The sequence below is a fragment of the Mandrillus leucophaeus genome, unplaced genomic scaffold, assembly GCF_000951045.1.
Source record: "Mandrillus leucophaeus isolate KB7577 unplaced genomic scaffold, Mleu.le_1.0 Scaffold546, whole genome shotgun sequence".
NCBI lineage: Eukaryota > Metazoa > Chordata > Mammalia > Primates > Cercopithecidae > Mandrillus > Mandrillus leucophaeus.
Window position 1 is genome coordinate 965,532 of NW_012105875.1, and position 14,915 is coordinate 980,446.

The 14,915-nt window shown below is 40.0% G+C and overlaps 1 protein-coding gene across 3 annotated transcripts; it reads left to right on the forward strand.

Annotated features, from left to right (window-relative positions):
• Positions 1-602: 602 nt before the first annotated feature.
• Positions 603-12,832, forward strand: ZNF226 (zinc finger protein 226). Of its 3 annotated transcripts, XM_011997749.1 has the most exons (7): positions 629-671; positions 1,280-1,330; positions 5,146-5,151; positions 5,804-5,859; positions 7,568-7,690; positions 8,335-8,427; positions 10,645-12,832. In XM_011997749.1, the coding sequence occupies exons 5-7, from the start codon at positions 7,657-7,659 to the stop codon at positions 12,819-12,821; spliced, it is 2,304 nt and encodes a 767-aa protein (XP_011853139.1). In that variant the 5' UTR covers positions 629-671; positions 1,280-1,330; positions 5,146-5,151; positions 5,804-5,859; positions 7,568-7,656; the 3' UTR covers positions 12,822-12,832. The 3 variants fall into 3 exon arrangements, with proteins under 3 accessions (XP_011853137.1, XP_011853139.1, XP_011853138.1); XM_011997747.1 differs by lacking the exon at positions 5,146-5,151 and having other exon boundaries at positions 603-671; positions 1,111-1,330; positions 7,564-7,690; XM_011997748.1 differs by lacking the exons at positions 629-671; positions 5,146-5,151 and adding an exon at positions 5,319-5,382 and having other exon boundaries at positions 1,279-1,330; positions 7,564-7,690.
• Positions 12,833-14,915: the final 2,083 nt, after the last annotated feature.

A 14,915-nucleotide genomic window follows, 5' to 3' on the forward strand; every position in this document is an offset into this window, starting at 1 on the left:
AGTGTCTGGTGAGGTCCTGCTTTCTAAGTCATACATGGTCCTTCTGGCTGTGTCCTCACATAACTAAAGAGGCGAAGGAGCTCCCTCAGGCCACCTCTAAGAGAGCATTAATGCTAGTCATGAGGGCATTGCCCTTTTGATCTGATCACTTCCCATAGGTTCCACCTCCTAATACCATCATCTTGGGAGTTAGGATTTCAACATATGAATTTGGTGGGGGCCATAAAACACTCAGACCATAATAATACCTAAAGAGAAGTGAGGGATTCTGGGAAATGAAAACCAGGAGCTCAAGGTAGTTGAGTACTACCACATCAGAAGGTACTTCCACATCAGGTACTTCCACATCAGAAGGGTTGGATATTCCGGAAGTGTAGTCCAGGAGGGCGGTACTGTTCTGTTTTCCCCCCAACTCTAGCATTCTGTGATACGTAGTCCGGAGCTCCGTGTACTCGCACATACCTCAGCTACAGTTAAGGCTGTAAACATTTCCCCTGGAATCCTGGGAACTATAGTCCAATCGTTCCAGGTAGTTGTAGGCACTTCCGGCTCGAGGAAGGCAGTGCTGTGGAATTCTGGGAAGTGTAGTCCCGGTGCTCTTGATAATTGCAGGCACTTCCGCCCAGGAAGACGACGTAGCAGCCATCTTTCCCCCGGCTCTGGTGATTCAGGTCAGCTTCTCAGGAACCTTTCAAACTTCCCCGAAATGGGCTTGTGTCAACAACTAGCGGTCTTTTGTTTGGAGAAAAAAAGGAGTAGCGGCAAAGAGCGGCGGTTTGAGGGGCCAGGATGGTCTTTTGCGTTTCCCTCGACGGAGCTTGTTTGCATTGGGGGCGTAGTGGCTTCGTGCGGTTGGGGTGATGCTTCGTCGGGTTTGAAGGTCTCTTGGGCTATTCGCTCCCTCATTGTGACTCCCCCACCTGATGAGCCAGCCCCACCACTTCATACAGTATCACACTGGGCGAGTTAGTTAATCCCCGTACCTTCGTTTGCTGTTCTGAAGGAAAATGAAAGCCATACCTTCCTAATGTTTTGAGAGAAAACGAGGTAGTACAAAAAGTTTAAAACTGCCTGGCACGTGAATTACCAATACTACTAAAATTACCCTAGAAACTCCCATTTTGTAGCGAACTCCTGGGAGCCCATGAAGCTGGATTGCCTCTGACCTCTTTTTAGGAAGGAGAGGGTTGCTTCTAACTGGTACTGGGAGATGCCACTGTGATGTATCGGGGATGGAGACATCATTCTAGTTATTTCACAGCCCCTTTTTCTTCCCCAGCGCTGACTTCTCAAAAAGCACTGCACAGAGGAGGAGGCAGCAGAGCCCCATGTGAGTAAGATTTGTTGTTATTCTTGTTTTATTCACATAAATCAGAGAATGTGTGGGTCATGTATTTGGGCATGAGAAGTGATTATAATTTAGCGTTAGTTGCTAAGTTGCATTCTAAGGGATTTATACAGATGAACACCTTTCCACTATACAGTGGCTCTGTGAAGTGATACTCTTTTTCCGAGGAGACTGGGACATAAGAACATAACTTGTTTGCTGATAGCCACCCATCTAGTAGGAGGCAGAGCTAGCATTGAAAGCGAGACAGTCTGAGTCTAGACCTGAGTTTTCTTTGGTATGTTCTCCATGAGCCATAGGCAACTGGCTGGTATCATGTGAAAATAGGTTGGGACTTCACTCAAGGTTTGGGCTATTCTGTTAGTTTTAGAAAATAGTGGCTGGGCGCGCTGGCTCATGCCTGTAATCCCAGCACTTTGGGAGGCTGAGGCAGGCAGACCACTTGAGGCCAGGAGTTTGAGACGAGTTTGGCCAGCATGGCGAAACCCCATCTCTACTAAAAATAAAAAATTAGCCAGCCATGGTGGCAAACACCTGTAATCCCAGTAGCTTGGGAGGCTGGGACAGGCGAATCGCTTGAACCCGGGTGGCGAGGTTGCTGTGATCTGAGATCACACTGCTGCACTCCAGCCTGGGCAACTGAGCAAGACTCTCAAAAACAGAAAAGAGTTTTTAAAAATAGTTTTCTTGGCCGGGCACGGTGGCTCACACCTGTAATCCTAGCACTTTGGGAGGCCTAGGCGGGTGGATCACGAGGTCAGGAGATCGAGACCATCCTGGCTAACACAGTGAAACCCTGTCTCTACTAAAAATAAAAAAAATAAAAAAATTAGCCAGGCGTGGTGGCGGGTGCCTGTAGTCCCAGCTACTCAGGAGGCTGAGGCAGAAGAATGGCGTGAACCCAGGAGGTGGAGCTAGAAGTGAGCTGAGATGGCGCCACTGCGCTCCAGCCTGGGCGACAAAGCGAGACTCCGTCGCAAAAAAAAAAAAAATAGTTTTCTCAATTATTAGTTTTATTTGTTTCAAATAATAGAGGTAATACATAATCATGCAAATACAGAAATATATTTTTAAAATGTAAATTCGCCATGACCTTAGGATATAAAGATAACAACTATAGTTTTAGTGCCTTTCTGTCAAGTTTTTCTTGTATATATTTCTGTTTATTAGGGGTTTTTTTTTGGGGGGGCGGGACTGAGTACAATGCAACACTGCTCAACTGTGGTTCACAAAGCAGCAACGTTGGCATCACCCATTCTTGAGCCCTACCCAAGACCTTCTGATTTAGCATTTTTGCAGATAGGACCCAGAAATCTGCATTTCAGCAAGATCTCAGGGCGATTAAGGTGCAAGTTAAAGTTTGAGAAGCTCAGGAAAAGGTCTTATCTGGAAACTCAGGACTAGAAAACTGACCCTGCCAGATGTTACAGATAAAACTGAGCTGGCCATACGAGAACCCTACTCAGTCCAGTGATTTTCTTTCCCACTAAATATTAACTGTCAAGTTTCTTTGCAAAAACCATGACATGAGTAGAAGGCAGCTGGCAAGTCTAGAGTCACAATGGAGGGACTTAGTGTTCTGAAGATCTATTTCTTCCAGGCTTTGGGGAGTAGATTCTTTGCCATCTTTGGTTCTGGAGGCCTTGTGTCTGAAGTGGGAAGATTAGCTACCTAGTTATTGTTAATTTAACATTTGATATCATTGCCATAGTTGTTATCATCGTCACGTCATCGTTATAATTTAACCTTTTTTTTTTTTTTGGAGACAGAGTTTCACATTTGTTGCCCAGGCTGGAGTGCAATGGTGTGATCTTGACTCACTGCAACCTCTGCCTCCCAGGTTCAGGTGATTCTCCTGCCTCAGCCTCCTGAACAGCTGGGATTACAGGCGTCCGCCACCATGCTCAGCTAATTTTTTTGTATTTTTAGTAGCGATGAGGTTTCTCCGTGTTGGCGAGGCTGGTCTCGAACTCCTGACCTCAGGTGATCCACCCACCTCGGCCTCCCAAAGTATTGGGATTATGGGCATGAGCCACCATGCCCAGCCAACTTTTTTTTTTTTTTTTAAATATAATTTCAAACTTACAGAAAAGCTGCAAAAATCATAGTATAAGGAAATCTCATATGCTTTTCACCCAGATTCATCAGTTGTTTATGTTTTGCCTGTTTGCTCTGTTAATGACCATCATCAGCCAGATATCACCAGGAACATACCTGTAACCGAAGACAGTTAAGTTTGTTTTAGCTTGCTGCATCCAAGGAGCCCACACATGCATGGGGTGTCTTGGTAGGAGGCAATTAGTAGGGGCCTGTTTATAGGGTTTTGGTTTATGTTAGCTGAGTTGGGGAGAGTTTTAGGCTATGGGTTTGTTCTGGATTGGATGCTGTCAAAAAGCAGCAATTTGATCAGGCTATTTTAATTTTTATGTAGGAGGTGGGGAAATAACGAGACTGGAGTTGTTACTAATAACAAAGTGGTCATGTTAGATGGAGGAGGCAATTATTTGGCTATTTTTGTCATTGTAGAATGTATTTCTCTCTGAGTTATAAGCTGTCTTGTTTTTTTCTTTTTCACCATGATCACTGAGTAGACCTGTCTCATTCTTGTTGACAAATTGAAAACACCAGGTTCTGGCTGTTGCTGCTGTTAGTTGTCAAAGCAGTTTTTTTTGTTTTTGTTTTTGTTTTTTTTGTCTTTCTGCTTTCACAACTTTGTCATACTTACATTTTGTTTTTGTCTTTTTGCTGAAGCATTTGAGAGCAAGCTAGAGATAGTGATCAAAATGAAATTAGTTACGTTGCTAACTTACTGTTATCTAATCCACAGTTTGTATTTAAATTTATTCCATTTTCCCATTAAAGACTTTGCAAGTCATTTTTTCCCCCAGGTGAGTTTCCCGTCTAGTTGTATGCATTGCACTGTTTTTGTTTCATTAGTCACCTTTAGTCTAGAATGATTCCTTAGACTTTCTTTTTTGCTCTTGATATATTTGTAGAGTATTGAGAAATTATTTTGTAAAATGCTCTTTTTTTTTTGTTTCCTTAATATTTATTCATGATTAAATTCAAGCTATGCGTTGTCAGCAGAGATGCCATCAAAGTAGGCATCCTTCTCAGTGCATCATAGGAGAAGTCAAATGTTGGTTTGTGGGTTTATCCCACTAGTGGTCTTAACTTTGTTTTTTTGGATAAAATGTCTGCCAGGTTACCTTTTTCCTTTTGCACTTAATACTTTGAGACTATGTAGCCGTCTTATTCCTCACCAAACTTTCACCAGTTTTTAGCATCTATTGATGATGTTCTGGTTATCTTTCATTCTACCTTTATTAGTTTATCTGTTTTACTATAGGAGCTTTCTCTTGTCACCCATTTATTACACATTCTTTTATTTGTAACAATATAGAGTAATGTTCCTCCTGTTTCCTTTTTTTTGAGACAGAGTCTCACTCAGTCACCCAGGCTGGAGTGCAGTGGGACAATCTCAGCTCTCTGCAACCTCTGCCTCCTGGGTTCAAGCAATTCTTATGCCTCAGCTTCCCAAGTAGCTGGGATTACAGGCACCTGCCACTATGCCCAGCTAATTTTTGTCTTTTTAGTAAAGACAGGGTTTCATCATGTTGACCAGGCTTGTCTTCAACTCCTGACTGTAAGTGATCTGTTTGTCTCGGTTTCCCAAAGTGCTAGTAGGATTACAGGCGTGAACTACTGTGTCTGGCCAGGTTCCTGCCTTTTTAATTTAAGTTAGGTGTGGATTGTCAAACTGTGTTTTTTAATTGCAGTATCTTAGGTTTTATTAGTTCAGTGTTAGCAAATTATTGGAAAGACAGAAGATGTTTTTCAGAAGTTGTAAGACCCTTTCACGTGACATAGCAACAACCTGTGAACTCCAGCTATCTTATAATATTCTATTGGTGGAAATTATATTTTTAAGGATAATTTCAAACCATAGACTATCTTCTACTTATTGCAGTTGCAAAGAAATAAGGTACCTGACTGTGTTGTAAGAGCTTTCTACCTTCCAGCAATCCGATGAGGTTGGTACTGTTGTTATTTGCCACTTGTAGATGACAGAAGTAAGGCAAAGAGATGTTAGTAATTTCCCCAAGGTGATACTTCTAGTGAGTACCCTGTCGGGATTTTAACCCTTGCGTATCAATTTCAGAGCCTACTGTGCTTATATTGTCTCAATTTATACCATACTCAGAATAAGAATTACTAGGGTGGAATGACAGGCATGTGGGCAGTGAAGCCACTGTGTGGTTAGCCTGGTTCTGAACTACTACTGAAAGGAGTAGATGAATATCTAGGATCCATGTCATAATCTGCTTAAAAGCCACATAAAGCTGCAGCTACCCCAAGAAGCACACACCTTTGCTAGTTCCTAAACAGCAGCCACATGGATTAGCAACATACTTGCCCAGTTTTCATTTACTTCTCTCTTCTTTCCTCGTTCAGCTTCTTAGGACTCTGCACTTCCCCAGAAGGAAGAATTAAAAATGAATATGTTCAAGGTGAGTAAAGCTTGCCTTTCCCACCTGTTAAAAATACCATTTTAGTACTTAGAGATGGGACCAGGTTTTTCTTTTTCAAGTAAGAGTCAGGCATTTGAGGACCTGTTGAGTGTGCTAGGTGCTTATTTTGTCCTGTTTAAGTTTAGCTGGTTTTGGTTTTAGTTTTATTTCATCATTTTTATTTTACAAATAAAAGTAGAAAAATTAATAGAATGATGGGCGGGCGCAGTGGCTCACACTTGTAATCCCAGCACTTTGGGAGGCCGAGGCAGGGGGTGGGATCACTTGAGGTCAGGAGTTTGAGACCAGCCTGGCCAACATAGTGAAACCCCGTCTTTACTGAAAATACAAAAATTAGCCAGGTATAGTGGCACACACTTGTAATCCAAGCTACTCAGTTGACTGAGGCAGGACAATCACTTAAATTTGGAAGGCAGAGGTTGCATTGAGCCAAGATTGTGCCACTGTACTCCAGCCTGGCCAGTAGAGCGAGACGCCGTCTCAAAAAAAAAAAAAAAAGGAAAAATTAATAGAAATGACAAATACCTTATTTCTGCAATCTCTTCATTGTATGTACTCGTAATTATATATTTGCATTCATAACATAGATATAATTTTACATTTCTTAAATTTAATATGTAAGATTCATTTTTGTTGTATTTCTATCAAATTTATGTATCCAGTTTTTAAACTATTCTCTCTATATAGACAGTTAGTGTAGAATTTTTTACTATTTTAGGAACTATAGTGTTAGTTTTCTTGCATTTAACTTTTTCTGAAAAAATCAATTTTGAAAAATACTGCCTTTTAAAATGTGTAACATTAGGTATTCAGAATTGAAAAGGTATGTTTTGTGTGTGGTACTTCCGATGTTTTTTGATAGAATATTCAAATATGGCACAGTGCGTCAAGATTTAACAACTGCTTCACACAGAAAAAATATTAGACTTTTTTTACTCCAAGAGCTAGATTCTGTCTTCCCCCTGCCTCAGCCATACCCTGTGTGTTTACTAGTCTTTTTCCCTTTGAATATTTTTTTAGTCAAAGTGTAATATGTGACCTTAATTTAAAATGCCTAGTGGTAGGAAAGGATTTGCCAAGCACTTACACTGTGCCCCTATATTGATACCTCACAGCAACTATGAGGAGGTTCTTTGTTTTGTCTTCGTTTTAAACATAAATAGAAAAGGGATTGTGAAGAATGAGGAACCTGCTCAAGTTCACATGGAAAACTAAAGATCCAGGATCAGTGTATTACATTCAAGTGAAAGACCAAGACAGGAGGACAGAGAGAAAGAGTCTTTCATTCAGAAACCTGACATGCCCTTTACGTTTATTTCCACATGTAGTACTGCTTCCCACCTCAGTAGGAAGACAGGTGCTATCAAACACTGTTGGGACTAAATTGGTAAACCTTTCTGGGGAAATTGGCAATGTTTTAGGTTCAGTAGGTAACAGTTCTAGGAAATGCCCTTATAAGAGTACTCACTGAGAGCATCCAGTAAATATACAAAGCTTTCTTTTTCATAGCAGCACTTTTGGTAAGTCAGTATATGGCATTGGCAAGACAGGAGAAGGGCTGGGAAATCTACAAACGTCTCGGCATCCAGAACAACTTTGCACTTGTTCTCTTCACCTTCTCAGTGTTACCCACCTTCCAGTGGACGTTGGTTGTAAGATTGAGGTCATGTGTTTTTGTCGTAGGAAGCAGTGACCTTCAACGACGTGGCTGTGGCCTTCACAGAGGAGGAGTTGGGGCTGCTGGGCCCTGCCCAGAGGAAGCTGTACCGAGATGTGATGGTGGAGAACTTTAGGAACCTGCTGTCAGTGGGTGAGGACAGCCTCCCTCTGGAGTATCTTTGTGACCTTGGAGTTTTAAGGCTTTGTGGCCCTTGAAATGGTTCCCTGAGTGTGGAAACCTGACTTTCCTAATTTTTATGGGATGCAGAGACACTGGATGTTTCTGATCTTTCTGAACAGAGTATTTTAGGTCTTTTTCATTTGTGTTTTATAGAAGAACTATAAATGAACAGAATATTGCTATGCTTTGTCTATTCTTTTTCATATTTTACCCCATCCCATTATTGAATTATAAAACCAATTTATTGAATACCGCCAGCAGATTTCAATGAAATAAAATAGGGTAGAAAATACTAGAACTCCTTAGGAAGAATGGCGCACACTGCAGCAAAAACTGGCCAATTTCTTGACTGATGTGAGAACTAATGGGAGGAGATTTAATGAAAACAGACGATAGTTAAAAATAGATTATTCAAACTTGGTTTTCATAATATGTATCTATGCATGTGTGTCTGGGTCATGAAATAAATGGTGTTTCTTTACTGAGTCACAATTTAAATAAAGGTTTGAAAAACACTGCTTTCAGTGTCTTGAATATGCAGTTGCAGCTCAGATTTCCAGTGTATTTTAACTCTAATATGTTCATTTTCAACTTGTGATTTGGCATTTTCACAGGGCATCAACCCTTCAAACAAGATGTATCACCTATAGAAAGAAATGAGCAGCTTTGGATAGTGACGACAGCAACCCAAAGACGGAGAAATTTAGGTAAAAACCAAACAGTTGTGAGTTCTTATAGTTAACTGTCCATCTGCTTTGCTTTTCGTCAGCCTTGTTGCCGTCACCTGGTCCAAATTGCCAAATCTCTTTCCTGGATTATTGCCACACCCTTCATACCGCTTGCCCTGCTCCCACCCCTCTCCTCTTACAGTCTGTTTTCTAAGTGACAGCCAAAGTGAGTTTTTGTTACCTTGTGTCAGACTATGTTGCTGTTCTGCTCAAAATTATCTGTAACTTATTTTACATAGAGTAAAATCCACTTAATGTGACTGACAGAGTCCTACATGGTGTGCTCTTCATCCCCCACTACCTCTCTAAATATATCTCCTATACTCTCTCTCTCTCTGTGAATTCCAGCCACATTGTCCTCCCTCTTGCTTTTCAGACCTATCAAGGATGCTTCTGCCTCACAGCCCTGTGTGTGTTCTTCTCTCTGCCTGAAATAATATTTCACCTATAAGCCTTCTGGTCTTTTCCTCATTCAGTTCTTTGGTCAGTTTTAGTATTATAAGAAAGGCCTCCTCTGACCACCCTATTAAAAACACAGTCTTTTCCTTTACTCTCTGTGCGCTGCCTTATATTGTGTGTAAGCACTGATCATCACCTCATATATGCTTTCGTTTAGTGACTTACCACCTGTGTCTCCTCACTGGAGTGTAATCTCCAGGAGGGGAGGAATTTTATCTATTTGTTGCTGTCTCTTCAGTACTTACAATAGTCCTAGTATATGGCAGAGACACTATAAACATTAGTTGAATAAATAAATGAGTTAATGGAAATCTGTCTTCCATGGAGCTAATAGGTGGTGAACAAATCAGCATAAATAAGGGATATTGCAAAGTATTTTTTGTCTTCCAATAAATTCCTAACCTAATTTAATTTCTCTTTGTGTATGAGTGTCTGTGTTTGTATATTTGCATGTGTTTGCCTGTCTATACAAGTTGACCCATATCTTAGGGAACCTAGCGTCATAGCTGTAACCAAACTGAATAACATGCTTTCCTTATGACTTTCTTTGAGTATTTGTAGCAGAGCATATTCATCGGGGAGGGAATATTTTCAAATACAGACTTTTATTTCTATTTCTTAGGTATTCCCCCATAGAAGGGAATAAAATTCTATTTTCTTATCCATTATATCAGGAAAGAAAAAGTAAAACTAAAAGTCAGGACATGAGCATTAGCCTTTTCCTTAAAAAGTTTGCACAGTTGGCATCCCATTTGCTTCTTCCAAAGTCCACTCTCATAAAAAGAAATGGATCTTACACTGTTGCCTCTCAAACATTTATATTGTGTAGGCTTATATGTATGTCTTTAGAAGGCCTTTTATGTAATGACACCATTACTGCCTGTGATTATTCTGATATGATACTTTATCTGATTTTTTTCCTAAATATCACAAGCTATTAAATTTATTTCACGATTCACTAATAGACCACTTTGTCAATTTGGAAAACATTCTTGTTAAAGACAAATATATCTACATCCAGAAACTTTCCATACCTTTCTTTCAAAGAGACAACATTCTTTGCTAACCTTCCAATTTTGACTCAATGCAAAAGCCTTAGAAGGATCCAGTGCATAGGTCTTCATGCTTTGCTTTCACCCCAAGTGATTATCACCTTTGATTTTTCTCTTCAGCAATGACTCACTTGGTGTACCCCTGCCTCAGGTACAGCTTTTCAACTTTGCAGCAAAACTGTACTTTCCAGTTCTTTTTCTATTTCACATACCTTACTTGTAAAAGCTCTTTTGCTCTATGACCTGGCTCAAACTTAAACTTGGATTTGAAGTTAGAAGAACTATCAGAAGTCAAACAAGGATTCATACATGCATACATTCCTTGAGTGACTGTTAATAACTGCCACGCAATAACTTCTGGGCTGTGGTTGTAAACTGTGAGCACTACAAAATATTTTTCCTTATTGATACCATATTATGGTAGGAAAGACATGGGATTAAAAATTTAGTATGTCAGTAGTTGTGTTTTTAAATGGGTTTCATTAGTGCTTAGCAATTGGGAGCTTGGTGGACCATCTCTTGGTTTCTGTCAGTATGTAAACCAGAAACTTCAAATGTGTCGAAAAAGATGAGCAGAACTATCCCGAGGCTCATTAAAGTCTTTTAATCTGTCCTCAGTGAGAAATCTTAAATCTTTGAACAAAAAAATTCACTGTCTATCTCTCTGAATTCTTTGTCCTTGCAGGAGAGAAAAATCAAAGTAAGTTAGTAACTATTCAAGACAGAGAATCAGAAGAAGAGCTTTCTTGCTGGCAAATCTGGCAACAAATTGCAAATGACTTAACCAGGTGTCAAGACTCCATGATCAATAATTCTCAATTTCACAAACAAGGTGATTTCCCTTGCCAGGTAGGGGCAGAACTGTCTGTTCAAATTTCCGAAGATGAGAACTATACAGTTAATAAAGCAGATGGTCCCAGTGATACTGGGAATCCAGAGTTTCCTATCTTGAGAACCCAGGATTCTTGGAGGAAAACATTCCTGACTGAGTCACAGAGATTGAACAGAGATCAGCAAATTTCCATAAAAAATAAATTATGTCAATGTAAGAAGGGTGTTGATCCCATCAGTTGGATTTCACATCATGATGGTCATAGAGTACACAAAAGTGACAAGTCTTATAGACCCAATGATTACAAAAAAGACAACATGAAGATTTCGACATTTGATCAGAATAGCATGATTCACACAGGACAGAAATCTTACCAGTGTAATGAGTGTAAAAAACCCTTCAGTGATCTCTCCAGCTTTGATCTTCATCAGCAGTTACAATCAGGAGAGAAGTCTCTTACATGTGTTGAACGTGGAAAAGGCTTCTGTTACAGCCCAGTTCTTCCTGTTCATCAGAAAGTACATGTGGGAGAAAAACTTAAGTGTGATGAGTGTGGTAAGGAATTCAGTCAGGGCACTCATCTACAGACCCATCAGAAAGTCCACGTGATAGAGAAACCATACAAATGTAAGCAATGTGGGAAAGGTTTCAGTCGTAGATCAGCACTTAATGTTCATTGTAAGGTCCACACGGGAGAGAAACCTTATAATTGTGAGGAGTGTGGGAGGGCCTTCAGTCAGGCCTCTCATCTTCAGGACCATCAGAGACTCCACACTGGGGAGAAGCCATTCAAATGTGATGCATGTGGTAAGAGCTTCAGTCGGAATTCACATCTTCAATCCCATCAAAGAGTTCATACAGGAGAGAAACCTTACAAATGTGAGGAGTGTGGTAAGGGCTTCATTTGTAGCTCAAATCTTTACATTCATCAGAGAGTCCACACAGGAGAAAAACCCTATAAATGTGAAGAATGTGGTAAAGGCTTTAGTCGGCCTTCAAGTCTTCAGGCCCATCAGGGAGTCCACACTGGAGAGAAGTCATACATATGTACTGTATGTGGGAAAGGCTTTACTCTGAGTTCAAATCTTCAAGCCCATCAGAGAGTCCACACTGGAGAGAAGCCATACAAATGCAGTGAGTGTGGGAAGAGCTTCAGGAGGAACTCCCATTATCAAGTTCATCTAGTGGTCCACACAGGAGAGAAACCCTACAAATGTGAGATATGTGGGAAGGGCTTCAGTCAAAGTTCATATCTTCAAATCCATCAGAAGGCCCACAGTGTAGAGAAACCTTTTAAGTGTGAGGAGTGTGGGCAGGGTTTCAATCAGAGCTCACGACTTCAGATTCACCAGCTGATCCATAAGGGTGAGAAACCATACAAATGTGAAGAGTGTGGCAAGGGATTTAGTCGTAGAGCAGATCTTAAAATTCACTGCAGGATCCACACAGGAGAGAAACCATATAATTGTGAGGAGTGTGGGAAGGTCTTCAGGCAGGCCTCAAATCTTTTGGCCCATCAGAGAGTCCACAGTGGAGAAAAACCATTCAAATGTGAAGAGTGTGGGAAGAGTTTTGGTCGGAGTGCACATCTTCAAGCCCATCAAAAAGTCCACACTGGAGAAAAGCCATACAAATGTGATGAGTGTGGGAAGGGCTTCAAGTGGAGCTTGAATCTTGACATGCATCAGAGGGTGCACACGGGAGAAAAACCATATAAATGTGGGGAGTGTGGTAAGTACTTCAGTCAGGCATCAAGTCTTCAACTTCATCAGAGTGTCCACACAGGAGAGAAACCATACAAATGTGATATGTGTGGTAAAGTCTTCAGTCGGTCTTCACAACTACAGTCTCATCAGAGAGTTCACACTGGGGAAAAACCTTATAAATGTGAGATATGTGGTAAGAGCTTCAGTTGGCGATCGAATCTTACAATTCATCACAGAATCCATGTTGGTGATAAATCCTATAAAAATAATAGGAGTGGTAAGAACATCAGAGAATCCACACAGGAAAAAAAATCCATAAAATGATTATTTGTGAAGACTCGTGTCATTTGAATTCTTCCAATTATCAAGTCTCAGAAAATTACTAAAGTCAGTGTTTCAGCCATAGCTTGTCTTGTCCCAGTGGTTCAAAGACAACAAAACAATCTTTATGATTAGCATAGCAAGGGCTTTAGTCAGAACCTTGACCTTTATAAAATGTCACTTAGAAGAGGGGTGTTAGAGTAAGATTTTTCTCAGGCCTTTTACAACATGGTGGACATGCCAAAATTAAGTGTCCACTAGAATGTTAACTCCATAAAGGCAGAAACTTTGTTCACTACTGAATCTACATAATCTTACCATTGCCATATACTTCACAGGTGCTCAATATTTGTTAATAGGAAACATTTTTGAAAATTATGTTGTGATCACCTCCAGAATATCTTGAATTTGTAAACAGGAAACAAAGTAGCCTTAATAAGATTAAGTCAGAGACAATTGAAATGTAGAAAACCACTCAATACCGAACTCTCCAATGTTAAGTTGATATTGTCTTGTGATTAGATCCTGTCCTTTAGCCTCACTAATCAAGTTGAGTACTATTTTCCCAGACGTCTAGTTTTCTACTGGTTTTATGTAGTATAGATTCAATTATCTTTTATAAGAGATAACTTTGTTCATCTTGTAATAAGTGGACGCTACATACTACACTTATGTTTTCAACACTGTTAAGGCAGGGGTTTAAGTGTCAGAGTTGCTAATGACAAACATTTTTTAGTAGATGTTGAATTTATCATTGGTTTTTTCACATTTTCATTCAGGCTTTGACATGATTGCCTTCTAAGGGCTTTAGCATTACTTTAATCAGAACTTAGTTTGAGGCTATTGCAGATTTCTTTTGTCAACTTCTCTCTCCCATATTCTGAGAAAAAGGACAAAATATTTAACATTTGATAAATTTCATCCAAAATCGATTTTTGGAACGTGACTGACTTTTACCTTTTCCTAGTGGTGGCAGTGAAAAAAATGCTTTTGGAAGAGAAGTTAGTATGTATCAATATAGAATGTGCATCTCTTTTTTCTGGAATTCATAGAATAGGAATTTTTGATTAGGAGATTCAAATAGAAAATGTGAGTAACACAGCAGTGTGTTGCTGAATTTTGTAAAAATAGAAATAATTTTTTATATATTATAGTAAAAATCCTTGAAAATGATGGCCACATTTTATAACAGCAAAGTGTAATGGTTTAGTTTAAGAACATCATAGGTCGGGTGTGCTGGCTCATGCCCATAATCCCTGTACTTTGGGAGGCCAAGGTGGGTGGATGACCTAAGGTCAGGAGTTCGAGACCAACCTGGCCAACATGGTGAAACCCTGTCTCTACTAAAAATACAAAAAGTAGCTGGGTGTGGTGGTGCATGCCTGTAATCCCAGCTACTTGGGGTGCTGAGGCAGGAGAATTGCTTGAACCTGGGAGGCGGAAGTTGCAGTGAGTCGAGATGTTGCCACTGCACTCTAGCCTGGGCAATAGAGTGAGACTCAGTCTTAAAAAAAAAAAAATCACATACCTTAAATTCGTGTGTGTCCATGTGAGTGAACAGTACATCTAGTGATGTGACAGTCTATCCTATGCCCCCACAGCATCGAAGAGAATGCAGGAATTTTTTCACATTTAACTTCTATATTTTATTTTTTTCACTGAGCATCGGTTTTATAGTAAAATACTGTTAGTTTACAGTAACATAGTAAAACTAAAATATAGTTTGAAAAATTACTAGAAGATATTAATCCCTTACAGTTAAGAAATCTTGTGTCATCATATAGTATATAAGGCCAAAATTAAAGAATGGAACTCTGGAAATCAATTATAAACACTTGTTCAAAGATACGGATGCATTGGTGAGAGTGAATATATATTTGCAATGAATGCATTTGAACCTTCTTACGTGCAAATCTGTGCAATCAATACGGTTTTAGTGTAATTCCAGTAGTAGGAATGTTGCTTAGTTCTTGACAGACTTACTCACTGGCTGAATGGATAGATAACCCAGGGCACTGGCTTGTCTTTTTAAGTGCTTGATCTGATTGGGGGAAATGGCTGGGCCTTTCTAGGTACTGTATGGCAAGGAAAATCAAG

Excerpts from the sequence above, each read along its gene's own strand:
- ZNF226 (XM_011997747.1), top strand. Across the intron at positions 7,691-8,334 it reads TAGGAACCTGCTGTCAGTGG|GGCATCAACCCTTCAAACAA; the intron begins GTGAGGACAGCC and ends GCATTTTCACAG. Across the intron at positions 8,428-10,644 it reads CCAAAGACGGAGAAATTTAG|GAGAGAAAAATCAAAGTAAG; the intron begins GTAAAAACCAAA and ends TTGTCCTTGCAG.